The following is a 27,665-nucleotide window of genomic DNA, read 5'->3' on the forward strand; positions in this document are numbered from 1 at the left end:
ATTTTATAGGTTGATTATTTTATTGTTTCTGTTAATTCCATAGTATGCTTTTATATTCTCTTATTTTTTTCCACCACCCTGCAGCCTTTTGTGGTGAAGGACAATATACGAATAAACAAATAAAGCTTGATACATTACCTTGTACCACTGAAAATAGATAATCTGACCTGCTATTTTCACAGTTTTAAGATATGGAACTCTCGAGTATATTTACTTCGTATTCTTCCTGGCCCAAAATATTTCCGCCTCTAGAATGGCTTGGATCCTTAGATGTCTCATGCAATAGAACTGTTGCTAAATGGGGGAGGGGGAAAAAGGCCAGAGCCTAATGTACAGGCACAGGAAGAGCCTAATACATTTTCTGGCAATCGTTGGCGGAGCTGAAAATTCAAGCATCTTTGTAGACTTAACTCTCACAATAAGGAATCAATTACAAACAATTTTGGTCACTAGGCTAAGTGCTCTCAAGTTTTTATGGGTTTTTTTTTAATGGTAAACTAGTATTTTAGCCTTTTGCTCTGTTTAGCTTTTTTAAATGTCTTTGTGGGCTGGTGTTTTCAATAACTGAAGCGATATCCAAATACTCAGAGGAGACCCATCAAAATCAATGGATTTATGTTACTAAGTCTATTGATTCAACAGGTCTAATTTGAATGCAGCTCATGTTAGATATAACCCTTGGGCTTTATGATAGGGGTGGGGAAGGTCTTGCCCACAAGTCAAATGCAGCCCATACTCCTCACCAACTGTATGCCACACCCTGAAGTGATTTTGCCTGGTTGAAATGTTTCCTTGAACTTAGTTAATGTTTCTTGCTTTAAGTGGATTGAAAGGTGGGGACAGGGGGCACAGAAACCTCTGGGTTTTTCATAGCTGGGATATAGCCTACCGTGCAACTGTAAGAGTTACATTGGCTGGGGCACTCCCCTCTGCCTCTGACCCCCATTCACCACTAGCATGCAACCCCGGGGTGGTGGGGCTCCCTACAGAGGAATGCAGCCCTTGTGCAGAAAAGGTCCCCTACAACTGTTTTATGGCATGCCCCTCCCTGGTATCAGTACAGATTAAGGTTGGCCCAGGGGGTCATGAAGAGTCGGACACGACTAAACGACTAAACAACAATAACAAACAAACAAACATACAAATGAATTGCTGCTGAGGTGCACTCACCTGAAGCCTGAGGAGACTATGCTGATGCATCTCCAGCTGTTACCGTTGACTATGGACAACAAAGTACATGGCAGCTGAGTGAATATAAAGGTGAGCCATTTCCTCTTCCCCAGCAGAAAACAGCTGAGACATTCAGCAGTCTTTTCCCTCAGTTGTTTGGAGGCAAATTGGTAGTTTGCTGGAGGTGATCATCTGGCTGTGGGATACTGTGGCAGGATAATAAGGCAAGTTCACTTCCTGAAAGGGATTATGACTTGAAGGCAGTTGAAAGCTGGCTGATGGGAGGTTTTGAATGTGCGTATGTATGTACGTGAAGATGATCTGTGAAAGGAAACTGGTGGATATTCATGAATAGATGAACCTATGCAAGGTGGCAGCCTGAAGATAGCAGACGAAGTTGCCAAGCAGAAGGTGGTGGAGCAATCTGGGTAAGAGCTTATTTTCTCTGTGCTCTTTTCTCCTGTGGATGTGTGAAGCCAGTCCCGTGAGACGCTTTCTTAAAACCACACATGAAAGCAATGCAGAGGACCACAGGGCCATAAGCTGGTGAGGCTTTGTTAAGACGCCCCCCCCCCCCCATTCTCCTGTGAAAGCAATGAAGAGCGCTGCAGGGCCTAAGTGCAAGCCACCTTATCTTTCTAAATAAATATCCCTGTCCCTCACAAATGTCCATTCCATCTTTTTCTTCAAAGACAGATAACCTATGGTCAAAAGCCTGAGTTTAGTATGGGCTATAAATATTTTTAATAATGATCAAATCTTTGCTGAGGTGCCCCACAGTTGTCAGGCCTAGCTAGCTAGGGAGGTTGTGCTGATGCCTCCTCAGCTGTTGCCGTTAGCTACAGGCGGCCTATGATGTCACAAAAAGGACATGACGGCTGAGGGAAAATGGCAGTTACTAGTGGGAGGAGGGAGGGACCAGCACCAGGAGAAGCAGGCTGAGGGGAAGCTGTGGCAGCGGAGGCTTGGCTCCTTCCTTTCAGCTTGAGTTGCCAACATTTTGTGCTCTGAGGGCTCTTGAACACGTCATACCTGTAAAACAAATGAACACACTGCTTTTGTCACTGTGTGGTCTCCATCCCAAAGAAACTTAGGATTCCCTACGGTTTGAGTAGTTCTCTTTTAGTTAAAATATGTCTGCCGGGCCTAGTAAGGTGCTTGCCTCAGGATCAATCAATGTGAACATGTATTTTATTTAAAATCATTTATAAACTGCTTAATTTTAAAAAAACCAAAACGCACACATTGTAAAAGCAATACATCTTAAACAAGAATCCAGCACAAAATTGGTAAAACAATAGTATAAATGCATGTTGAAAACAGAATTTCAGGGATTTCAGACAAATAAAAACAAGGTCCTATCTTTCTTTTTTACTTTATTTTTAATAAATTTTATTGAATACAAAAAAGAATATCAAATAAGAAAAATACAGAACAAATTTCATACATAGACACATAAACATAATTTATACATCTATAAAGCAATATTCAGAAAGAAAGAGGGGGAAAAGAATAAACGAAGAAAGAAAAAAGGAGTAAAAGAAGAAAGAAGAAAGAAAGATTTAAAATAGAAATTTAGAAAATAGAAAAGTGTTCGCCATAAACAACAGTTCTATCTTATGGACCAGGGAGAGCCTGGGCAAGAAGTCTTTACAAGAAGACTCCTGGTGCAATGCTGGCACTCGACTTGTGAGCCATGATAAGCCACAAAGACCTGGGTTTGAATTTCACTTCTGCCCCCAAACTCAAGATAATGCTTTGGAGGAGGGGGAGATGTTATGTCTTCAGTATCCCTCCTTTCTCCCTGCCCCACGTATTTACAAATCTTTTCAGTTGCCAGTACTATGCTGAGGATTCAACCTGCGGCCTTGTGCCAGGAATGCAGGACTCCCCATCAGGCAGTTAGGCTACCTAGTTTAATATTACCTACATCTGGCCTTACCAACATGGTGCCTGCAGGTGCTATGGTGTCCACCATTTCCTGCCAAAGAGACAAGCTCCCCAGCTCCCCTCCACACTGCATTTCAGGATTCAAAGTCTACACTTGAGGAAGCAGCCCCTGGTCTCTTTCCTAGGGTTGCCAGACCCCCAGGGAAAATCTGAATTCTTCAAGTTTGCCTGTGACCACAGCCCCCCAAGTAGTAGGGGCTTGGATCTCCAGGTGGGGAAGAGCACCTTTAAGTTTTTATTACTATTAAGATCAAGACTGTGCATGCAGTTTGCAGGCTTCAGCACAGCAGGAGCTGGTTGCAAATAATTGCATAACCTCTCAGGGCAGGTGCCCTCCTCCTCCCATTTAACCGCTTGCCTCCAGGGTTCAGAGGTGAGAGGGATGGTACAAGAAGAGAGAAAAAATGGACTGGGCTAAACAGGAGAAGGGTTATGAGCAGAGGCAGATTTAGGGGAGTTCAATCAGTTATGAGTGCACATATGAGCCTGGCATGGGGGGGGGCACAAAAGGTAACAAAGCATATGAAGAAGAGCAGCAGCAGGAACCAAACCTGTTGCCTCTTCTCCCTTCCACAATTACTGGATAACTACTTCTTCTGGATCCAGCTCTGAGGAGGCAAGGATAAACATTGACCCAAGGAGACAGGAGTGCTGGGAGACTGAGTGGAGACTGGAGAGCCTGGAAAAGGTATTTTATTTATTTATCTTCATTTAGAGTGAAGTGGAGACTAGAAAATCATTTCAGGGGTAAATGGGTGATGTGGGAGTTTCCTTTGAGGCAGAAGAAAATAAAAGGCTGAATTGGGAAGTTCCCAATCCCAGTCCAGCAAGGTTTTTTCCCTTCCAGCACCAGGACTGTTTCAAATAAAATCTAGATTGAAAGGGGCCTTCTGCTAGCCCAGTGGTATTTTTGGCTCCTCCAACTGTGTCTTAAACACAGAACTTGGGGAATAAATTGTGTCTGTGCATGAAATAGAAGTTTTGAAAGGTGAAGAGTATCTTTGACATCTTTACTTAAGTGGACTGGAACACCCATCACATACTGTGCCTTAAACACAGGGCTTGGGAAATAAATTGTGATTTCAGAAAGAGGTTCAGAATGTTAATTTCCTTTGTGATAGTGACACCACGCCCCCCCCCCCATCACTCCTCACTTCTTCCAGATTGATTTATATGCCAGAAAGGTAGACCTGCACTGCAGGTGATCTCATGCGCTGTTATTAAAGTTACATGTTCCAATGTATATTCTTTATTTTATTCTGAACAAGCAAGAATGTAGTGGGGCACCTTAAAGAGTAATCAATTGTATAATGATAAAAGTATTGGTGAAGGGTGTGTGTGGGTAAATAGTGAGGTGAGAAGGAAATTAAATGCTTAAAGTACTAACTGGCAATTTCATTATTAACATCTGCTGTTCATAAGAACCATTCACAAACTTAAGTTTCAGGGTTAATGTTTCATGCTTAATGATACCACCAGGGCCCTCCTTGTGACATCACTAGGGTTACTCCTAAATATCAGATTTGGGCCTTGAAATTTCAGGGTCTTTGATCTCTGGACCTCACAACCCTAGGCCTCAATCCTTTGTGAAATGGGGAAAGGCAAGGAGAACACACATACAGATCTTCTAGAATTATCCCATTCAAACACAGCGCTGTGATGTATGTTGCCCTCTCTCATTTGATTATTTATTATCAATTCATGGCTACATTACATTTTAATAGAAATTTTAGAAATTTATTACAGAGGGAGATGAATAAGCACACCTTTGAACTGCCCTACATGAACTGCTCTACATGGACAATTGGAGAACTTTTCTTTTGCAAGGAAGCATTGTTTGACTGTCCCTCTGATGTCTGTTTTGTTTTGTTTTGTTTTGTTGCTCCTTTATTCCTTTCCGACACCCTTTTACATTTGTATGCTTATAGTTTGGTGTGATCATTCTTTCATTTAGGGAAGTAACAGAAAATAGAGCATTTTGGAATGAAATAACAAGAATTTATCCTCTCTAATTGTTCATACTTAAACTAAATGAAATCCTATGGGTTTTTTTCTCCTTCTACACTCCCTAATCCCCACACAAACACTGGAATTTAATTTTTTACCTTTAAGAAGGTGATTTAGACTGCTTGCTGCTAAAGATATTGAGGAGCAGGACCTAGGGCTGCATCTACACCACACATTGAAACCCCCCCAATACTCTTGGGAACTGTCATTTAAATATGCTTTAAATGTATGGTATGAACTTAGCCTGTATTAGCTCCTCAGATATTATACTGTACATCTTCTACAAGTTTGATCCCCCTGAAAAAAACCTATGTTTTTCCCCCTTTCCCACTTGATTATTTATTATCAATTCATGGCTACATTATCATCCTGGAGAATGTGATTCTGTGAAGAACTGTATTTTACAAGACTAGTGAATAGGGGATTGATAACAGAGGCAGAATTGTATTTTACCTCAGTCTCTCTCCATAAATTATACTCTCTAATCTGCTAATTTGATGGATCCCCTTCACCCAAACAAATTCCTTGCTTCTGCCAAATGGCCAGTGTCCAGGCCATATTTACATAACATCCCCTCCTCCAGTCAGCATATGATGCAGATTATTGATTTATGGCATATTTCACTGTGCCTGTTCAAATGAAGCTTTGATTGCTATAGTTGGAATGAACATCAAAAGGTTTCCTTAAATGTTTCCCTCCTTAGTTTCCTGCAAAAAGGTGATATTTGCCTCATAATAAATATTTTTAAATGGATCTGTTCCTCTGGTTTCTTGTAACATCACCAGCCTAGGGCATTTTGACCACAAACATTGAGCTTACAAATGTTCAACATATACACAGTTTAAATCATCAGAGCATTCAGCCTTCTGTTACTTTGGCATGGAGATAATCCACACATAAATCACGAGGGGACCAATTTCCTATGAAAAGACGGTGATTTCCCATGTAATAAACACCCTCTGTCACTTATAAAAACCCCAGCAATGCCTGGCGTTCTGTAGGGACAGGGCTTTGTGCAAAAGGTTTCTGTCCTCTGCTAGAGGTTTGACAGAAGGTGGCGGAGATATTTTGTGAAGAGGCTTTGCAGATTGTAAAATGGTCACTAGTTTTATAAGTGGGAGATTTAAATAAACACAAGGAGAGACTCATGTCACTTTTCATTCTCAAGCCTGTTTCTGTTTTTTCTCTTCAGGTGCACTTAAATTCATATTCACAGCTAAGGTCCTCCCAGGGGATTTTATATACCTCATTTTGTCCCTCATTTTGAAGAGTGCTCTGCTTAAGGGCAATTGTTTTCAATGCATTAGTGTACTTCAGCATGTTGTCAGATGGTGTTTTCAACATGTACATAATTACAGCTGGTCACTCAGGCATGGCCCATCAAGGCTCCATATCAGCTGGTTGTCAAGCTTAGATTGTCACTAGTAGTCAGAGTAACAACAGCCCTTCTCCATTATGGGGAAGTCAAAAAGCCAACTTTAGTGAATGTGGTGGAAATGGAAAACATCAGCAGCAGGCTTTACTAGGATAGTGTTGAAAATCTGGTGGTTCAATGATGAACAGGACAGAAGCTTACCAAAACAGAAATCCATTTGGTATCTAAGGATCAAAGTTCAAAAATCCTGATTCTGTCTTCTACGGCATTAGCTAGCCCTCCCAGTTTGGTGTAATCTGCAAATTTGATTGGCATCCCCTCAATTCCTTAATCCAAGTGGTTTATGAAGATGTTGGAATCTTCACATGCCCTTTCCCACTGGTGGATGGCACTAAGATAGGAAAAACACTTCATAAAATAAAAAGGGAAGCTGTTGTAGCTATTGCAATGGTGTTGTGGAGTCACTTTTCTTGCTTGGCCAGCCATTTCACTCATTAACACAGGGAGTTAATTCAGGAAGCCCTGTTGTGTCCTAGGTTACCATATCATGTCTTATAACTTATATGGACATTGTAACCTTTGAGGACCACTTAAGCACTGAATAGCTTGCAAGCATAGATGCAACTGAAACTGACGCAGAAAACAAACTAGACGAGATTTTTCTTGTGAGGGATTTTATAGAGGGTGCTATCTTGTCTGGAAAAGCCCATTGTAATTTGGCATTCACTGGTGGAGGTAGATGGGGATCTCTGGAATGGAAAGCTGCTGCAGTGCGCTAGTATTCAAGCTGGGGTGAATCCACCAGCCCACATTTCTCACTTTTCGGAAGCTGCTCATAAACATAAACTGACCTTGGATATTTAAATAAAGCCATTATGAGTATTCTCTATTTGTTAGCTGGTCATCAATTTTAGGTGCAATTAAACTGAAATTACCTCTGATAGACACATGGTTATGAACTTTCAGCCATAACTCCCTTGGTATTGCATTATTGTTTCAAATTAAAATGGTGTTTCTCTTTGCTTAAAACCTCACATTATTTTTTTAAAAGCCAAGGTGTACCTAGAGAGTGATGAAATGCAAAACGCACAGCCTTGCAGGGCCTTGTAAAAAGCACACAAAGACACTTGTTCAGCACAGTAAAGATAAGAATTATGAATTTATGATTTCACAATATTGCTTACAGCAAAGTAGTGGAAGCTGGGACATAGGCTTTTCTAGAAAGGATAATTGGAAACAATCAGTAGTCACAGGACAATATTGGCCTAATCAGTTAATCATCCCTACCCAAAGTGATAAAAATGATCATTATTAATGCTTTTTTGGCATAAAGATTACTTTGGATAGAATGGCATCCTGCTTATCCACTGTTAATGTTCAGCTATTGCTTAAATAACTGTGTACTATTAAACTGAAAGGCTTAAATGTAGTCGAGTTCATACTTTTGGAAATCCCCATGTAATCACTTTGGAAGATGTGGGGATGTCAGTGGGCAACACTCGGATGGAAGTGACATTTATGATAACTGGTGCATCCAAGTGGAGGGATGTACTATACTGTAATATAGCTTGCTATTTGCCTGCCTTCTGCCAGGTGTTCTTGGATCCAATCCTATCTTACTTATGCCCTGGTGCCATTTTGCTTGGTGCATACAGAAAACTAAACTGGCATAGAGAAAATACTACATTAGAACCTTTCTTCTTTTCTATTGGTAGGGAGTTTGACATGGGACAGTGTGCAAGCATGCTGCCTGTATTCTAATCACAGAGATGGAAAGGATCCCAAAGGTCAGCAACCCCTGTTGATGCAGGCAATCTACTGCTATAGCATCCCAGATAGGTGGCAATCAGATAGGTGGCAAGTTAAGAAGCATCCATCATCTCTTAAAGCAGCCCGATCTACTATTGTGCAGCTTGTGTCATCAGGAAGTTCTTCCTTATAAATCCTCCATTTGCACCTGTTAGTTCAAATCTTAACCTCTGGAAGCACAGGGAACAAATTTGCTCCATCAATTATGTGACAGTATCATCTCTTCTCGCCTCCTGGCTAAGCATACCCAAACTCCTCAATTCTTTCCTCTTCTGAATTGGCCTCCAGACCCCTCACCTCCTTTGATCCCCTCTCAGAAATCAGTTATGTTGAATCTTTGAGAAAATCCACAAAACATACTTAGAGCAAAGAACCTTGCTCAAAGAATCCTGGGAACTAAGTTTTGTTAAGGATGCTGGGAAATTGGAGCTCTTTGAGGGGGAAACTAAAATTCCCAGGATTCTTTGGGGGATGTCATCTGCTTTAAATGTGCATTGGATGTGCTAAATGTATGCCCTTCCTTAGTTGCCAAAGAAGTTTTTGACTGAAAGTGTTAATATTGTTTCATACTGAACTCTGCCAACATGAGACAGTCTGTAGAATAATAATAAACTTTATAGATTTTTCCTACTTCTTCCAAGAGCTTCTGAATCGCCTATATAGCTGGGATAATGAGACTAGCAGTATTTGGCTTTTGCTATCCCAGGCACAAAGGAAACACATCCAAAATCTCTGAACTATGACACTTGGCATCCTTTAAAGGAAGGAATGCAGGCAGCATACAGATTCTCAGTTCTATGCAGCATCTCTCTGTATCAGAACTATATATAGGAATAAGTTTTAAGGACCTGCCAATGGTGTAGTAGGTGAATACCATCTGACTTCCAGGGCCAAATTACCCAACCCATTTTGCCTGATGAAATATGGAGTGGGCTCCATCCACATTGCATTTTAACCCATGGTTGCGGTCACATGAATTGGGTCAAAAGATGATTTTCCCTTCTACAACTAATTAGGCATCACCAGCAACCCCTTCTTCAGTGTGACTTGCTTTACTTTGCTTAGATCACAGCCAGCAGTTCCTCAGACCTTTGAAAACAAGCTGCGTTGAGATTCCAGACAGCAAAAGTGCTTTTCAGAGGACCAGTGAATGTGTAGGGCAGCGGTCAGGTTCACGTCAGTGGTTCCTGCTTCCCACTTGGTTCTCTGAACAGAGCCCATGTATATAGAACTTGTGCACATGTAGGCTCATTCTCTCTCTCTCTCTCTCTCTCTCTCTCTCTCTCTCTCTCTCTCTCTGTGTGTGTGTGTGTGTGTGTATTCTGCATTTTCAGGGCACCAAGTTGCATGGGGAGAAGAGCCTTCATGCATGCATGTTCCACATGATGAATGCAGATGAATGCATGAAAGCCAGGAGTGGGTCATGATCCCAAGAACCTCAATCCCTCCACATATTCACTGGTCCTCTGAAAGAGATTATGACAACTGATAGTATAAATAATTCTTGCCAATGGCCAATATCATATGAGACAAGTTATACATTTGACTCTGAAAGAGAAGTTTTCAAAGTAGTGATTCTGTGGATGTGAGACCTTTCCAGAGATAAGAAAAGCTAAGTTTGGGTTAATCAAAAGACACAATTTGAGGTCAGACATTAGAAATACAGCTTCTATCAGACTGTTCTAGCAGACTGTCAAAATGCAAATTCTCCAGCAGTCACAGTACTCATAATGTCTTCAAAGATACTAGTGAATCCATCTGGACACAATTATAGCCCTTTCTACCATTTGTTCTGTCCAGATCATTTGGCTCCTATGCATCAATAAATGCCTGCGTAATGGTCCTAATAAAATGTGGACTGCTAATGAGACACAGTACCAATATTGGTATAAATATAAGCTGGAGTAAAGCTACAAACAGCACAAATTAGGTTTTTCTAATGCACCTTTCCCATTGTTTCATGGTCCAGGTTAGCTTCTTTTTATATCACATTTATATATCCTATGGTTAAATGGGTGCAAGGGTGGCAGTTGTGTGTTAAACAGTCAATTAAACACAGAAGAACCAGCCAAGACAGAGCTATGCATGTGGCGTTGGTTGCCTCATGATATTTTTCTTTTGGGCGGGGGGTAGAATCTAAGCCATATATGCAAACATGACTTTTATGGCATGACTACTGCTATGCTGTTTTGGTATTAGAACGGAAAGGTGAAGATTAATCTTGTTGCCCACCTACAGTTGCAAAAGAAATAAAAGTCCAAGAAGAGTTAGGCTGTAATTAGGCAGGCAGCCTTCTTGCAAAACTTCGGGAATAGGTCAAAGATTTTCTTATTCCAGCAGGCATTTTAAGGTAGTGTTTGGCTTTATGATGACTTTTTAGTGTTTTATTCTCTGTGTGGTTTATTATTATGTCCATCATTTAGAAATCCTAATGATTAAGCAGTATATAAATGTCCTAAATGTATAAAACACCAGATTCTATACACATCTGGGAATAAACCCCAGTGAAAACAATGGGACATACTTCTAAGTACGTATGCATGGGATTTTGCTATTACATATTTTAATTGTGGGCTTTGTAATCAGCCTCTTTGGCTTGGAATCATTTTATGTAAACCACACACAACCAGAACATTTATTCATAAAGATTCATAAAAATTCGTATATACAACAGATCTACCAATAATGAAAGAATAGATATGTGTTAGATTTTTTTTTAATTGCCTGTAAAAATGGTAGAGATGGACACCTCAAAACCACAAGTTGTTTTCTGGTTTTCTTTTATCAACATAAGGCAAAAAATTACATTGAGGAGGAAACCATCCATACCTTGTGTGTCATAATTACTGTTTAGCAATCTCGCACTAAGAAAAATTTATTAAAACTTCATGACTCATTAATAGTAAGTGATCACAATCACTTAATAGAAAAGTGAGCTAATGATAGAAACTCTGATTAATGATTTTAACCTTAAGACACGAAGTCAAGTGAAATTAATAGCCCTGGATAGTGAATGTAAGGTTAATGTCTCATGCAGAATGCCTCTGAGTGGAGGCAACTGAGAAACACAGACAAGGACTGGGTTGCACAGACAGATTTTTTCATGTGTACTAGGCAGCATCTTTTACTACCAGCATTTTTCTAAACCAAGTTGGAAGGTTTTGTGCAAGCACAATAGCTAATCAGAGGGGAGGGGCAGGGGAATTCATAATTAAAATGCTACAATATCAGTATGCAAACCTTCAAACTCTTGAAATATTTTCAGAGCGAGGCGTATTAGGGACATAAAAAAGCTGTTTTCTACTAAATCAGACTACTGAGCCATCCAGCTCAATATTACCTACACTGACAGGCAGCAGCTCTCCAGGGTTCCAGGAAGAAGCCTTTCTCCGCCTTGCTTGGAGATGCCAGGGATTGAACCTGGGACCTTTTGCACATAAAGCGTGTGCTCTGGCCAGCAGCGGATGGGAAAGTGGGGCTGAGTCTGGCTGAGTCACTGCAGCATACTGGGACAGAAGGAGGGAGGGGCATGCCAAAGTCAGCGCAATGTTAATGTGCTGGCTGCCTCTACCGGCGTGTTTGTACCATACTGACCTCACTGCTGCTGTGCCCTCCCCTTCTTCATCCTAATATGCTGCAGCAAGCAACTGGATAGAGGTCAAGTGTGGAACACAGGTCTTGCATGACATCCACTGTTGACTCTCCTACCTTGGTGCACCCTGCACTGTTAGAGAGGAACACTGTGTGTGGATCATTATGGGATGAGATAGTTGCCTTTGATAGAGGATAGTCCTAGCATTCAAGTGAGCAGGCAACCTTTCCATAGCCTGGTCCCATGTCACATACAGTAGCAGCTCCATGAACTGACAGGACAACTGTTTCAGATGCTGTGTGCATACCTCAAAGGGCATCACTTACAGTTTAACATCTGGATATGGCTAATGCATTGGGGCTGTACCAACTGGTGGTATTTAAAACTCAGGACAAAGATAAAGTCAGAAGATTTAACCCTGCATTTAAAGAAAAGAGCTTACACATAAAACCTGGTATATCATGTGGCACTGGGCCAGAACTCTTTTTCCATTGTTTGGACAAGAACTTTTTGTAAATGCAGGAAATGGCTTTATTTCAGGCCATACTACAAGGTCATCCAACTCCATATTATTTGCTTCAGAGAGGAGGAACCTCAGGGCCAGGGCTCAAATATAGCCCAGGCTTCTCTATTTCATCAGTTCTGCTTTACAACATGAGGTTATTTTGCCTGACTGAACTGTGTCCTTGAACTCTGATAATGCCTCTTGCTTGCCTGGGTGGAAGATAGAGGGATGTGTGTGCAGAAAATACCCTGCTGTATAAAGGTAGCATTTGCATTTGTTGCTCTGCCCACTTTTGCTTCTGCCCCCCCCAATGGGCATGTGGCCCTAGGAAAGTTGCCTAGAATGGAATGTGGCCCTTGCCTGGAAAATGTTCCCCACCTTAGGTTTACTCTAACTAACAGCCGCTGTCCAGGGTCTCAAGCAGAGATCTTTCCTGTGACCTTATCTCTAATCGTTTTAAACTAGAGACACCAGGCCTTGAACATAGGATCTTCTGGAGGCAAAGCAGGTGTTCTGTCACAGAGCTGTTGTTGCTCCCCCTCCCTCCCTTTAGAAATAAGCATTCAATGTTGGACTCTTCACCTGTAGTATGTGCTTTCCCTGACCCAGAATGTAAGAATCCTGCAGCATAAGAGTTACCATAATTGGTAAAGGAGGATATAAGGAATTTAGGCTTTATTGCTAGCTCGTGTCAGCTTCAACATTCCACTTATCCCTTTGCTAGCTTTATTCTATACAAACTATTAAAGTATCATATTAAGAGTCTAGACTGTGAATAGGATATGCTTTCCCTCCTTTTTAAGTCAAAAGTGTAATAATGTCTAATCTCACTAAATAAACAAATAAATAAAGTGAAATTTGAATCTATAAATAGTTCATTTTAATGTTCAAATTCAAGTGGTCGTGCTTTGTTAGACTATTGTGGGAAAACAGCAAAGAATCTCACAGCATTGTTAGAGCATCTGTTCTTTTATTTAAACTTTTATCAGTTAATTATTATTTTGAAAACTTATAAACTGAAAATTTAAACATCGTCTGGCAACCAGTACTAGACAGCTTCTGCTCTCTGTTTTTATGGGTTATGCTGCATGTCAGAGGAGTCCAAATGTTCAGTTCAAGCTTTTAAGATATGGTCATACTGTGATGGGATATGTCTTCTTGTATCAGTCCTGTTCATGAAGTAAATAGTGCTTTGCCTTGTTTCAAAGTGATTGACCTCAAATAACATGCTGATGCTGTGTAAGATTTTCCATTGGAGGCAGAGCAGAGAGTCAATGGACATGCAGCATTCATATTTCCAGCATTGTGTTGCAACAGGCCTAGTTGCCACAATCATGAGCAAAACCAGCATCTTACATAAAGTTCTCTTATTCTCATCCATGACTATAGATAACAGGCACAGCCCATGGCCTCTCTCTCTCTCTCTCTCTCTCTCTCTCTCTCTTGATGATCTCCATTTCTCAAAGTACTCTCTTCCCAAAAGTCTTCACTTTCACACATTCCCACCAAAGATGTACGTAGTACCTCTAGCTGGACACATTCCCACCAAAGATGTACGTAGTACCTCTAGCTGGACACCCTCTTCAGCATCAATGAGACCCTTGCCCAACAGGTGCACTGTTGCAATAATTTAAGGAAATTTTCTCTGACTTGTGCAGAGACAGACCTGAAAGGTTTCCAATTGTAGATTCTATTCCACACTGCATTGTCATTCTCTACACCCACATCTTTCTCCCAGACACTTTAAAGACCCTTAGTAGTACTGATGGAGGTACTAAGTAGGCTATCACACGACTTAGATATGATAACCAAACAAATGTCCTGTACTCTCTGAACCAATGTCTCATGTGCTGTCAAGGGCAGAGTAACTTACATCTTAATAGTGAGCTTGGAACCATCCTACTCCTTCTCCATGTTTTCTCAGAAAGGTGCTCTTCAAAAGCATCATGGATGTTTATGATCCGCTTTCCAACAAAAGCGTGCACACTATTATTTTATTTACCGATTCCTCAATCAGGGCCAAGAATCCAGTTGTAAATTATTCATTGAGCAAATTTCACAGAACTTTGGCTTTTGCCATACATAGCAAATGTTCAGTTCACTGAGTTCCACAGGGCTTGCTCTGAAGTAAGTGTGCATAGTACCAGGCTGATTCAAGTTTCAATTTCACAGAAATTGTGGCTCCTGTTTTTGCTGAGCTCCTGGGTCATGCAGTTCACTGCAGGATGCTATAATTTAATGGTACGGGCAGGCAGCTTCATTAAAAATTAAGCAAAATCCTTATTGTTGTGAAGCAACTCCAATGAAACCAATGAGATGTTTAGCAAAATTCTAATGCATTTTTACTGCATTCAGTGGGGCTTACTCCCCAGTAAGTATACAGCAAAATCCTACTTGTGTCTACTCAAAAGTGCATCCCATTGAGATTCACTCCCAGGTAAAAGTGTGTATAGGATTGCTGTGCTAGTCCCAACTTTCATTGGATAGCTCCTTAAAGCAGTGTTAGAGTGCCCATTGTTTTTTTCAGCATAAAAGGCTGGAACTTCTTAAAAGTTTGGAGTCTCGAAGGGCCATCTCCTTCTATATCCCACTGTTTCCGTAGCTTTGTGTTGAAAAATTGCATCACCTCTTGTTTCTGTCCTGTGGATTTTGATAGCAAGAAAGAAACTATGAGCAGATGGCTAGTGTGCCATTCTGTTCACATAACCATTTCCATCTGACAGCCATTGCTCATTCTCTATATGAGGGACGCCCTATCCAGTTGCACAGTGCCAGTTGCCGTGTGTGCTGCTTTAAAGGGCCACCCGTCTATTGCTTGGTCTGCCAGGCCACAATCAGAAATTGGATGCAATGTTCCTTAACTGCCTCTTCCCAGCCTCTTTCCAGACAGTCAAAGCATTTGCAATTATCCTGTAATGGAATTGTTGACCCCCCACAAAAAGATGACATTTACTTATTTCTTTTTAATTTAAAAAGAACTAAAGTTTATTTGGTATTCCACCCCACTCTCCTTTTCAGCTATGTATATTTTTGCGCATAGTGTGAGAGCATTATACCAACAGATAAAGAAAAACAAAATTGCTTCCAAAGTCACGAGTTCAAAGAATGGACTCCAAGTCTAAATCAGCGTCAAGGGGAAACAGTGGATAGTAGTGTTTGTTCTTTAACAGCAATGTACCTGACAGAATGATTGAGGAGGCCTGACCCACTGTACACTTCAGGAAGGGTAGAGGAGGAGGATACAGAAATCTCTAGGACAATGTACTTATCATTTATAAAAGCTAGCAAAATGAATATTTGCTACGAGGATAGCCTTCAAATAGAAACTAAGGTGGGCAATTTGTCATTCAAATCAGAGTTGAATGGAAGATCTTTTTTTATAGAGCCCACTCACAGTGTATATTAATATTCTGGCTATCAAATGCTATAATTTATTTGATCTCTCCCTACCCCCATATAATCCCTGTAATATTCTAATAGAGTATAAAATTATTTAATCCAAACTTTGCATTCTATTTCCTGTCTGCTGCAGTTCTTAACTACTTACGTTATACAAAAATAACACAAACTCCAACAAATTCATGGGTGACAGGGGCATTCAGACAGCTTTTCCCAGCATGAGCAGGATTAATCACAGTTAATCATTTTCAATACTGCACAATGAGAGATACAGCTTCATAGAAATCACTTTAAGCAAAACCAGGGCACCCTCAAGTCTTCAAGTGAATCTCTGTAGGCCTTGTGACTGGATTTACAGGCTTTCTTCTTACCTAAAAGCAATGCAGTATGTGTGGTAAAGAGAAGACCTTATAGGACAAAGGTCACTAAAGTACCAGCACCAGTTCCCGAAACCCATTCAAGTTCCTTGCTTCACAGAAATTCTGCTCATCAGTGTGAAATGATTTAGGGAATTTAGGGAACAGATTAGAGCTTCATGCCATTTAGAAAAATGGTAACATTCCTATAAATTCTTATCACAATAAGTAGCTTACTAGCTTCTGTCCAGCCCTCAAACACCAAAAAAAAAAAAAAAAGGAACTTCAATGGAAAGCAACAAAGTTAGTTGACTGAGAAATGGGGCATCATTATCTTTTATTAGCCTGTATATGACTCTAGAAGAAGTACAACATTTTTGCAATTAGCTTTGATACGAGGGTAATATTAAAACCATAGAAACTCAATGATTTTTCTTTTATTTTCATACCTGGAAGTTTTACTTCATTGGTGGGAATAAATCTGCTTTTAAATATTGCAGTAGTTCACATGGATGAATTAGGGATGTGGTGTAGGGGAAAACACTAGTTCAAACAATCCATTGGTGTAACAACCTGCAGCTTCATGCCCACAGAATGGGGTGATCTGGAGTACACTGGACTATCATACTGCTTTAAACAGTCATGGCTTCCCCAAAAGAATCCTGGGAACTGTAGTTTGTTGAGGGTACTGAGAGTTGTTAGGAGACCACTATTCCCTTCACAGAGCTACAATTCCCAGAATTCCTTGGGAAGGATTGGTGGTTAAACCACTCTGGAAATTGTAGCTCTCACACTTGGAAGGAAACGCAACCTTAGAAGGGAAATGGCTTCTGAATCTACCAGATCAGCTCTGCTATCTGTTCTGGAAGTCCATCTCCCCTCAAGGCAAAATAAAAGTTTGGCTATGCGGGCTGTTTTGTTTCCTCTGCTTTTCTACCAGTATTTGTAGGTGCTGAAGACACTCAGGATATTATGATTATAAGGGAGATCTTGCCCATCATAAAGAAGGTTGATTAGACTGATACTCTGGTGATTATAAGAAATCCAATCATACTTAAATACACAATACCAATTCTCACCAAGTCATAGAAAATCCCAACTATGAGATTAGGACACATCAACAGAGGGAGCGAATATGCAGGAATGTGAAAGTATTAAAGAAAGGCAAGATGGGGTAAAAAAAATAAAATCTCATTCTGACTGGCCTCAAACTTGGCTGCTATATCCAGTCAGTAATTAACTCCTAGTGGCTGCATGACAAAATTCTGCTGTTGGCACCTGATGGAGGAAAAGAGACAGAAGTTGCAGCTGCTGTAGTCAAATGGTCAGAGAAACCTTTAGGGAGGAAAACCTTGGTGGAACAGGAGCAGTGCTTAGAACAGGCAGAACTGAATAAGAAGGATAAAAGAGGCGGCTTTTAATAAAGTCCAGATGCTCAAGGCCTATCCCAAGAGAAACAAATGAAACAAAGTGGAGAAATGCGGATTTTATTTATTGCTAAGCCTCAAGTTTCCTAAATAATAAAGCAGGGGCATGAATTAAATATTTGATTGCCTAAAAGCCACCTTTGCTTGTAAGTATGAACTAGCCAAAGAGTAAAAAAGTGAGTTGTAAAAGTATAGGATTGTATCTGAGTCCTACTTAGAGTAGACCCATTGAATATAATATGCTTAAGTTAATCATGTCCATTAGCTTCAGTAGGTTAACTCTGAATAGGTATAGCATTTGATACAACTCATAAAATTCTAAGTTACTGCATCAGGTCCCTTTCTACCTAAAAATACTCATTCACAGTGAAGACCCACAAACGGATGACTCTTCTGTTCAACCAATTGCTGACAACCACTGAAAATATCTGAGAGTGGATTCTGCAGATGATGTCTTGATGTGACTTAATGTGATTTAGAAAATATATTTGAAAGCTACAAGGTTACTCTCTCCACCCAGCATCCATTTTGATCTCATTTGACCTACCACATTTACTGCCTTTACCCCATTATCTTATTTTTATATGTTAACAATGCACATGCTACTCATCCCATATCTAAGTTACTTAGAAGCAAAGTATAGGACAAGGTAAGCCTTGTTTGATTCCTATCAAAAGCCAACACACCCACCCACCCACCCAAATACTATTATAGGTCAATGAATGAAAATATATAGAAGACTTATGAGTACAGGGTGTTGGTGTTGGTGGTGGTGGAGAGGAAAATGGAAAGGAACGGAGTATACTATACAAACAACTTCAGAAGTACAGGTTAAATGTTTAATGAACAGAGGTGAATATAATTCACAGATAGTCAATGTGATGCCCTCCAGATGTTGTGGACAATTACCACCATCCCTGACCACTGGCCATGCTAGCTGGGGATGATGGCAGTTGTAGTCCAAAACACCAGAAGGGCACTACGTTGGCTACCCCTCACTACTAATTACTAAAGTGGCAGAAAGGGCAGATTCCAGTTCAGATTGTTTTGAAGACCATTACTATAAAATATGAATGAAAGTCTATTGTAAGTGATAAAGGAAAGCTGAAAATGACTAGCTGTCTTATTTTGAGGCAAACAAAGCAAATCACTTTTACACAAGCCCATACAGAGCTTGTCTGAGGCCCAGGGCAGGAGTCTTGTCCATGAAATGCGCCGTCATGGTGGCACCTAATCTGATCTGACGTTACATGCTAGTACACAGTAATTCAGGTCCAGCTTTTACTGTTGAAGCCTTGCAGTGCATACAGACAGGCATGATTATCTTGCCCATGGCTATTTTGCCCATTAAGCCCCCAGTCGGCTGGGAGACACGGGGCATTCTTGGCATGACACCATAAGTTTGGTAGGCCCTTGGCAGGGCCCCCCTGGCCAGCTTAGCCCTCCAAGACCCATGGGAAGTGTACCCAGCTGCCTCCTCCTCTTTGCAGCCATGTTTTCACAGGCTTTTGATCAGAGAGCCTTTAAATTAAGATGTTGATGGACTTGATCAAATTTCCGTTCCATAAAAAGAATAAAATGTGGAGAAAGGGAGAGGGAATGCCAAGCTAACTTTTGAGAGGGAAAATGCAACAAGAAGGAACAAAAGTAAAATGACCTTCCAAAGTCAGAGAGACTCTGAATGGCCGCTAATTGAAATGTCATAGGAGGAAGTGAGCTGGTAAGCGAAAGCAAATATTTAAAAGATGAGAAATCCTTCACAGTCAACTGGATTAATTTTCTGCCAAGTTCATCACAAGCAAATCTATTTGAGGTGATGTTGTGGAAAGTGGTGGGTTAGCATACATTGTCTGGAATCTGAGGAATGCATAATGCAGGAGGGCAGATAATGACTGCTGGGATCTCTTGGCCCCCAGGTATATGAAGAGCTGGCTAGTTAAAGGTTGTTTGCCATAATATTTTATTCAGAGCATTTAGAAGTAAATAAGTAAGAGCTGGAAAGACAGAGCAATTTTCAGGAGAAAAATGAGCATGTTGAATTTTCCAGCAAACCTGAACTGTTTCATTCAGTCAGCAATTAGAGGGAAATGCCAAGCCATAATATTGGAGCCATTTAAGTAAGAATTAGTAAGGTGCTCTGATCCAGGTATCTGATGCTGGAGCTCCAACATCCATTATAGCAGAGGGAGCCAATCCCCATGTGCACCGCTTTGCACAGATGGATCAATTGCCTCCTTTGACATAACTGGCGATCTCCCTCTACGTATGTGCAAGCATGCCTGGTACTCTAAACTGGTGCAAAGAGGGACAGTTTTACTGACTCACTCTTGACTATTAATTTTAAGATGAAATGTATCCCAGAGTATCAGGTTTGTTAGCAATGTTTTTGGGGTGCAGGGTGGGGGTGGGTACAGACCCACCTGCTCATCTTCTAACTAGCTAACCAAGCAAGCTATTCATACTCCTCCATTATGACTCTTATTTCCCTCACAAAACCTCTCACCACACACTAGTTGAGGATGGACACTGATGCTATTCTGACTTTTCGCTCACCCACCAACAAATCTTCTTACAAAATCAATTTTCTTTATTATGTTCCATTCATCTTTCGTTTCTCAAATCCTTACCCTGAATTGTTGTTGCTGAATTCAATATTCAACAGTTTGGGAAAATAGCTTCTCATAGGATTAAAATTGTTCCCAAGCATCCTCCTGGCCTCATTTGAGAAACATTAATTAGGGGAAAGAAAATCACAATTTGCAAGGCACAAGATGGAATGCATTTGTAAAAAGGATGCTGGTTCTCCTTTTCTTCCCACAGTTTGAGTAGTTTTCTATACATTTCTCTAATACAGTGGAACCTTGGGCTGCAAACGTGATCCGTGCGGGAGGCACGTTCGCAACTCGCAGCACCGGGTCTGCGCACGCGCGGGTCGCGATTCAGCGCATGTGCAAAGTGCGATTTAGCGCTTCTGCGCATGCACCGAAACCTGGAAGTAACCCGTTCTGGTACTTCTGGGTTCGGCAAGGTGCGCAACCCGAAATCGCGTAACCTGAAGCGTCTGTAACCCAAGGTTCCACTGTACTTCATGATCTTGGAGCAGGTTCATGGAGCATGCCTTAAATTGTTAATTTGTTTCCCAAAACGATGGCCCTCATAAACCTTAATGTTTTACAGAACTTATGCAATTATAAATATCTGCTTGGAGCTGCAGCCCCCAGAACGCATCACAAAGTGCATGGTTTTTATCTAATTATGCATCTGTACTTCTTATTTCCCTTACTTCTATAGAATGTCTGAAGCACCTCTTGCAGCTAAATATATGAATTATGGTGCAATCCTGCCTGCTTTTGTCTACTCAGAAGTAAGTCCCGTTGAGTTCAATGATGTGGGTAGGGGTCCCTAGCCTTATTGGAGCAAGCGGTGCATTTGCAAATCTGAGAAACTATCATGCAGAAATGCTGATGGGGATACTGAGGCTGCATACATACCATACATTTAAAGCCCCAGTCCCAGGAACTGTAATTTACCCCTCACAGAGCTACAATTCCCAGGACCCTTAACAAACTACACTTCCTATCATTCATTGGGAGAAGAGGAAATGTGCTTTAAATGTACAGTGTGTTTGCAGTTTGAAATGACAGTACTTTCTTACAATGAAAGTTAAAAGAAAGCATTAAAAATGGTTTTGGCTTCCCTGTCCTTAATATCAGCTTAGACCAATACAGGTCGTCATCACCATGCAAAGGCGCTTGCATTCTTAACTTCTTTGTGCAGCATGCATTTTCTGTAGCTAACAGACATGCACAGTGAGAACACAAAATCAAATGTTATTTTGTTTGCTGGGCACTCAATACGTGCAATTAGAGTAGATGGAAGCAGGCAAAAAAGAAAAAAGGACCAATTTGCTTACTTCAGTGCTGTAGATAATGACTATGTTGACAAGGTCACCTTGCTATATTGACATTGTCCATGCTGTAGTCAACTAATAATAATAATAATAATAAAAAATCTCTGCATTTATCCAGAGATGTTGTGGGGAAATAAATTTCAGTCAAAGTCCAGGCCATTTATTTAGAATAAGTAATTCACTATATTGGAGTTAACAATAATTGGTGTGGATATTGGCCCTGATCAGGATACACATATCCTACCTTTATTCAAGGATCTTCCTTGCTAAAAGTATGATCAGCACTGTCATCTTTGATAAAACCAACAACATGTCTCGTGGAAAGAGGGGCTAGTGGTACACTTTGCTGAACACAATAGCATCCGTCAGCATATGCCCCTATCCACTTGTGGTGGTTGCTTCCGACACAGCAGTCTTGTGTGTCTGTAGACTATTCTCCTGAATCTTCTCTGTGTTCAAGTCTTGTTCCACATGTAGATCAGTATCGCTGCATGCATGGAGGGGAAATGCCAAGTTTCTGCTACTTAAAGTAAAAAAAGTCACGTGTATAAATAACTCATTAAAACCATTACAAGGAATTACAGTTGTGGGTATTAAACAATCTGATGTTGTCACTACCTCCTCCCCAGGCAATTTTTTGATTAGTTTCTACATGGAAAAATACACTAAAGTTGACTGATAATAGTATCCTCCGTGGGTTATTTCACACATTACACAGCACAAAGCCAGGTTTTTCAAATATACTCTTGACAGGGTGCCACAGCCAATCCTGGCTTTCAAACAATTGTACCCACGTGATACATTTATCTTCAAACTGTTGTTGATGCACTTGGAACTAACATTTTCTGCCCCTGAAAACAAATAACGTCAATGTGTACAACAGCCCTAATTTTTTTTTTCAAAAATAAGTTTTAAACATTATTGAAAAGCCATTTGTAGTCTCTCATCACTTTAAAAGAAGTAAGGTTGTATATTCTATGATGTTTAGTGGGCCTGAAATTATTCCAGAATACTTACAGGATTATTATTATTATTATTATTATTATTATTATTATTATTATTCCCCACCCATCTGATATAGAATTGTCTTGTAAAAATATTTAATACATCTGGAAATTCAAGCACAGTTTGATATGCCATGCAGTACTTGGAAACATGACAAACTAAATGGAAAATAATGAATTCATTTGTCTTGTGTAGCTGTCTCCCACTTTTAATAACATCAAAAGCTAATCATTGTTGATAATGTAGCCACTACTCCTTTACTTTAAGTGCCACCAAGCCACCAGATTCAGAATAAAGACAGTCCTTAGGACAAGTGCTGCCTATCTGATGATATCCGAAGGCTTCAGGAATCCCTTTTAGACACTAAACAACATCCTCCTGATCTTTCATAGAGAGTCAGTCTCAATGAATGAAAATCAAAATGACTTGAATCATGCACAAGGGCAATATAGCAAATAAAATCCTTTAAACCATGCAAGGCTCTGATCTTTCAAACCTTTCATGGCAGCAGTCCCATGAGCTGGAAGCAAATGACTACTGTTGGGTTTTTGTTTTTGAAAAGAAACTTGATACTTTGCCTGCAACTCTTAGTGCTTTACAATTCAAACTATGGTATCATTCTGCAGTAAACTCTCTTGGGTCTACTGAAATCATCTTAATCCTAAATGTGTTAATGTGACAATGTCACATATTGGCTTCTGTTGTCACAGATTAACAGTGTAATCCTATACATATCTATGCAGAAGTAAATCCCATTGTGTTCAGTGGGGATTAATCCTATGTAAGTAGATATAGGATTGCTGCCTTAGTCACTTTGTGCAAGGCAAATAGAAGCAGAACTCTCCGCCAATCAGTTACACATGACAATTATTGGTCATTGTAAATAGCTAACATTTATCTGCCTCACTGGGTTGCACTAAAATAGCTGTCTCTATCATAGCAGAATCCCACTAATAATAATAATAATAATAATAATAATAATAATAATAATAATTTTATTTATACCCCGCTCATCTGGCTGGGTTTCCCCAGCCACCCTGGGCGGCTTCCAACATAACACTAAAATACAATAACCTATTAAACATTAAAAGCTTAGACGACAGCCTTCAGATGTCTTCTAAAAGTTTGGTAGTTATTTTTCTCTTTGACATCTGATGGGAGGGCGTTCCACAGGGCGGGTGCCACTACCGAGAAGGCCCTCTGCCTGGTTCCCTGTAACTTGGCTTCTCGCAGTGAGGGAACCGCCAGAAGGCCCTCGGCGCTGGACCTCAGTGTCCCGGCAGAACGATGGAGGTGGAGATGCTCCTTCAGGTATACTGAACCGAGGCCGTTTAGGGCTTTAAAGGTCAGCACCAACACTTTGAATTGTGCTCGGAAACGTACTGGGAGCCAGTGTAGGTCTTTCAAGACCAGTGTTATATGGTCTCGGCAGCTGCTCCCAGTCACCAGTCTAGCTGCCGCATTCTGGATTGGTTGTAGTTTCTGGGTCACCTTCAAAGGTAGCCCAACATAGAGCGCATTGCAGTCCAAGTGAGAAATAACTAGAGCATGCACTACTCTGGCGAGACAGTCCGCGGGCAGGTAGGGTCTCAGCCTGCGTACCAGATGGAGCTGGTAAACAGCTGCCCTGGACACAGAATTGACTGCCTCCATGGACAGCTGGGAGTCCAGAATGACTCCCAGGCTGCGCACCTGGTCCTTCAGGGGCACAGTTACCCCATTCAGGACCAGGGAGTCCTCCACATGGTAGTAAGATGAGTCATCTCAGTTCTGTCACTAATTCATACTCACTGTGGCCCCTTTCTACTGATTTCTGGATCATGTTATAGTTTTTCCACTACACATTTGAAGAAAATGGATGCTGCCTCCCCACTAACACCAATTTACCCTCGTTGCAGTAGAACAGAGATGGATTGCTCCTCAGATGTTGCACTCCCTCCCATCAGTCCCAGCCATCATGGTCAATGATCAGGGTTGAGGGGAACTGTAGTCCAGCAATATCAGGTGAGACACAGGTTCCCCATAGCTACACTAGATCTAGTTCAGATGTCCTAACACAGTCCATATGGAACATTACCACTGGGTGCCAAATTAACACACTTAGTATATCCAATCAGCTGGTTGGAAACTCCATTATGTCTGCAGGAATACCTCAGCTCAAAGATTGTACTACTTACTACATCAGATATACTGAGCATGTGAAATAATCAGCTATTTGGAAGCTCCATATTCTGCAATCCAGCACGGCATGTAGAAGGTCAAGCAACACCCACACCTCTGTTTGTGTGGAAGAAAATGGAGCAATACCTTCTAGCCATCTGCTGTGCTTGTTGTTTCCTGTATTTGGGCAAGGAACTGAAAATGGCCAAAGTTTTATATTGTACCTCTTTCCCCAGAAGCAAATATAGGCAGATAATGGTGTTTCTTTAGAATAATTAAGATTCATGTCATTTTTATTCAATCAACAGTAAAATAACTAAACTGTATAATTACAATAAAGAAGACCAACAGTTGTATAGCTGAACTTTTCTGTCTTTTTTAAAATATATCCTCAGAAAGATAAAAGAATTTTAGGTTACTGAAATATTCACAATGGTTGTTTCTCGTTAATATAGGATATGTTTTTCTTTTCTTTTTTACTTTTTGTCATGGCTAAATGATCATAATCAGAAAAATAAAAGCAGTGTTAGAAAGTTTAATATCGCTCTCTATTTCTTCAGAAATTTTGAAGAAAACGTGTATTACATTGGTATATGACTTACAATGGTTTCACAGCGAGGACTGCAAAACCACTTACATATATAAACATGGAAGAGAATGCTAAAACATTAAAACATTGGTAGCCATCTATAAACACGAAGAAGTTTCATAAAATTCACACTCCAGGAAGACATTCATCATATGTCAACAGCCTGATCCCTTTTTAATATATATACTTCAAAATATGTTTAATTTGACAATAATAATAATTAAAAACAGTCAAGGCCAAAATCCACCAGGAAATTCTTTATGCAAGGCCTCCCTTGTCTTCTTAGAGGTCTCTGGTCTGCCAAGGGAGCAGGTGACAAGACTGCTGCCTCCTCAGTATGCAGGAGACTTCCCAGGCAGCCACGTCTTTGTGAGGTCCATATAGCAAATATTCATGGAAAGGGCCCAAAACCTGTCAGAAAAATCAAGGGTATCCTGGATCCCCTTTGAAAGCAGCTCCACTCCAATTGGAAGCCATGACTTTGGCTTTGGAACCGATTTCAGCTAAGGTGTGTCTTTGCTCTCATCTTACACTGAAATAATTGGAAACTGCACAAAAGCACTCAAATGCTCTGGCTGAGATCCCCTTTATTACAATGGGTCTTGCACAGGAGAACTCCCTGGCTAATTGTGCTGCAAAAGAGAGAAGCAGGATTCTAAGCTACATGGCCTCTTTTTTATTGGGCAGATTTTTATTTTTTTTTAAAGGCGAGGACAAGGAAAACAAGAAAGAAAGGAAAGGATGAAATCTGGATGATTTACATGCAAATTGACATTCCATCTCTTTTAAAACATTGCATGTCCCAAAGCCTTCTGGGTTTGGAATGTAATACTGCATCAAGTATTTCACAAGGCTCCTAAGTAACACAAGAAGCGTCCTTTAAAAATTAGGAAATTATAATATAATATGATATAATATAATGAAGACGGGGATGACAATCCAGAACTTTTTTTTTTTTTTTTTTAGCAAAGTGCTTCAACTTAGCTCCTAGAACTTTTATATCAGAACAATTAACAGAGGAGGACATGGAACAAATCAACTTCATTTTATTTCCTTTTCTTTGTACAAGTCCTTTTGTTAAAGCAGATATGAGGTTTCTGATGAACGTGGGCACAAGCAAGATGAGAGTGCAATTGCCACCAGCATGAGAAGTGTGCTTGGCTGGATGCTTATACGAAGAGGAGATGAATTGTCAGAGGACATGTGACTAGTGGAGCCGCCTGCCACGCTTCCTTTCCCAAGAGCATTCTGCAAAACAGAATCATTTCCTTTGGTCACCAAATTTTCACCTGCATATCTTTGCATCTTTTCAATGCTCTTCAATGATCCCTACTTTGCTGCGCGCCTGCAAGCTACTTAGGCAGCTTCACTAGAATGAAGTGATCTAGAAAGTCTTGGCGTGGGGCGGAAACTCCTAGTAATACTTCAGTGTGATCCGATAATCAACTTTTTTATTGCAAGTTTTCAACACAGAATACAATAAAAGCTAAACTAATCTAAATAAAAATAAAAGAGAAAAGATTAAAGAAGAGAACAAAGGGGAGAGGGAGAGGAGGAGGAAGATAATAATAATAATAATTAATAATAATAATAATAATAATAATAATAATAATACAAAGCCTTCTATCAAGGTTGTATCTTAACCCTTATTCTATACAAAGGAGGTTGAGACTTCCAAGTGTGATTTGAGATGGTAAGCAAAGCTTTTTCATAAAAACAATTTTTTTTAAATATTGTATTTAAAGAGACTCGTTAGTTTGCTGTGCAGGTACTGATGTAGGATACTGAGGCCACATTGGTAAGGCCACCGAGAAAGACTCAATGTCAAGGTAGACCTCGCCTTGCAGGAGAATGACATAACCCATACAGGATAGAGGAGAGGAACCTTTTTCAGCCCAGGGGCTGATTCCCTTCTGGACAACCTTGGGGGCTCATGTCAGTGAGGAGTGGGGCAGCTAATGTAAGCTTCACCTTTGTACAGTAGGCTAATTGTCTACACACACTCACACACCTCTCTATAGTCACCATCCAGACAAGCAAGAGGTATTATCAGTTCTTAAGTAAACAGTTCAGCCAGGCAAAAAGGCTCACAGAGCTTGCAAAGCGGAGCCAGTGACAATTGTAGCCTGGGGAAATTCCTGTGGGGCATATCGAAAGGCACAGCTGGCTGGGCCTGCGTTTCACCACCCCTGATTTAGCGCATAGTCATAAGAGAGTCAGAGACTGGAATTTATGTCCCAGTGATGCCCACAGTATTAATGTCCATAAAATAGAGGTGCCAGACTCTTACCCATTCCTGCTTTTATTCAGGAAAGGCTATGCTTCAATAAAGGAAAGCCCAGTTGTTTGTTGGTTTTCTGTATGTGAGCCGGCACTTTCAAGTAAACTAGCTCCTGTCAAAACTGAAGTGG

At 40.5% G+C, this 27,665-nt stretch overlaps 2 protein-coding genes and 1 long non-coding RNA gene across 16 annotated transcripts in view; 1 reads left to right on the top strand and 2 right to left on the bottom strand.

Annotated features, from left to right (window-relative positions):
• The window catches only part of LOC310763898 (uncharacterized protein), a 110,235-nt gene extending 107,096 nt beyond the window's left edge, over positions 1–3,139 (bottom strand). For 4 of the 14 annotated variants that reach the window (XR_014548894.1, XR_014548897.1, XR_014548898.1 and 1 more), the window contains exon 1: positions 1,171–1,308. The gene's annotated coding sequence lies outside the window, so the exon portion shown is untranslated. Of the gene's footprint in view, positions 1–1,170; positions 2,423–3,112 lie in introns of those variants that run through there. The other 10 variants (XR_014548890.1, XR_014548891.1, XR_014548896.1 and 7 more) reach the window with 8 other exon arrangements.
• LOC310763903 lies at positions 1,494–25,297 on the top strand. Its single transcript, XR_014548903.1, has 3 exons — positions 1,494–1,598; positions 3,727–3,808; positions 24,651–25,297. It is a non-coding gene; the product is annotated as an uncharacterized lncRNA (long non-coding RNA).
• Positions 24,941–27,665, bottom strand: part of GFRA1 (GDNF family receptor alpha 1) — a 183,388-nt gene continuing 180,663 nt past the window's right edge. Inside the window, exon 9 of the mRNA XM_083616723.1 lies at positions 24,941–26,502. Within this exon, the coding sequence (XP_083472849.1) occupies positions 26,332–26,502 (171 nt within the window). The 3' untranslated portion in view covers positions 24,941–26,331. The remainder of the gene's footprint in view (positions 26,503–27,665) is intronic.

The sequence above is a fragment of the Podarcis filfolensis genome, assembly GCF_964270895.1.
Source record: "Podarcis filfolensis genome assembly, chromosome: 5".
Classification (NCBI taxonomy): Eukaryota; Metazoa; Chordata; class Lepidosauria; order Squamata; family Lacertidae; genus Podarcis; species Podarcis filfolensis.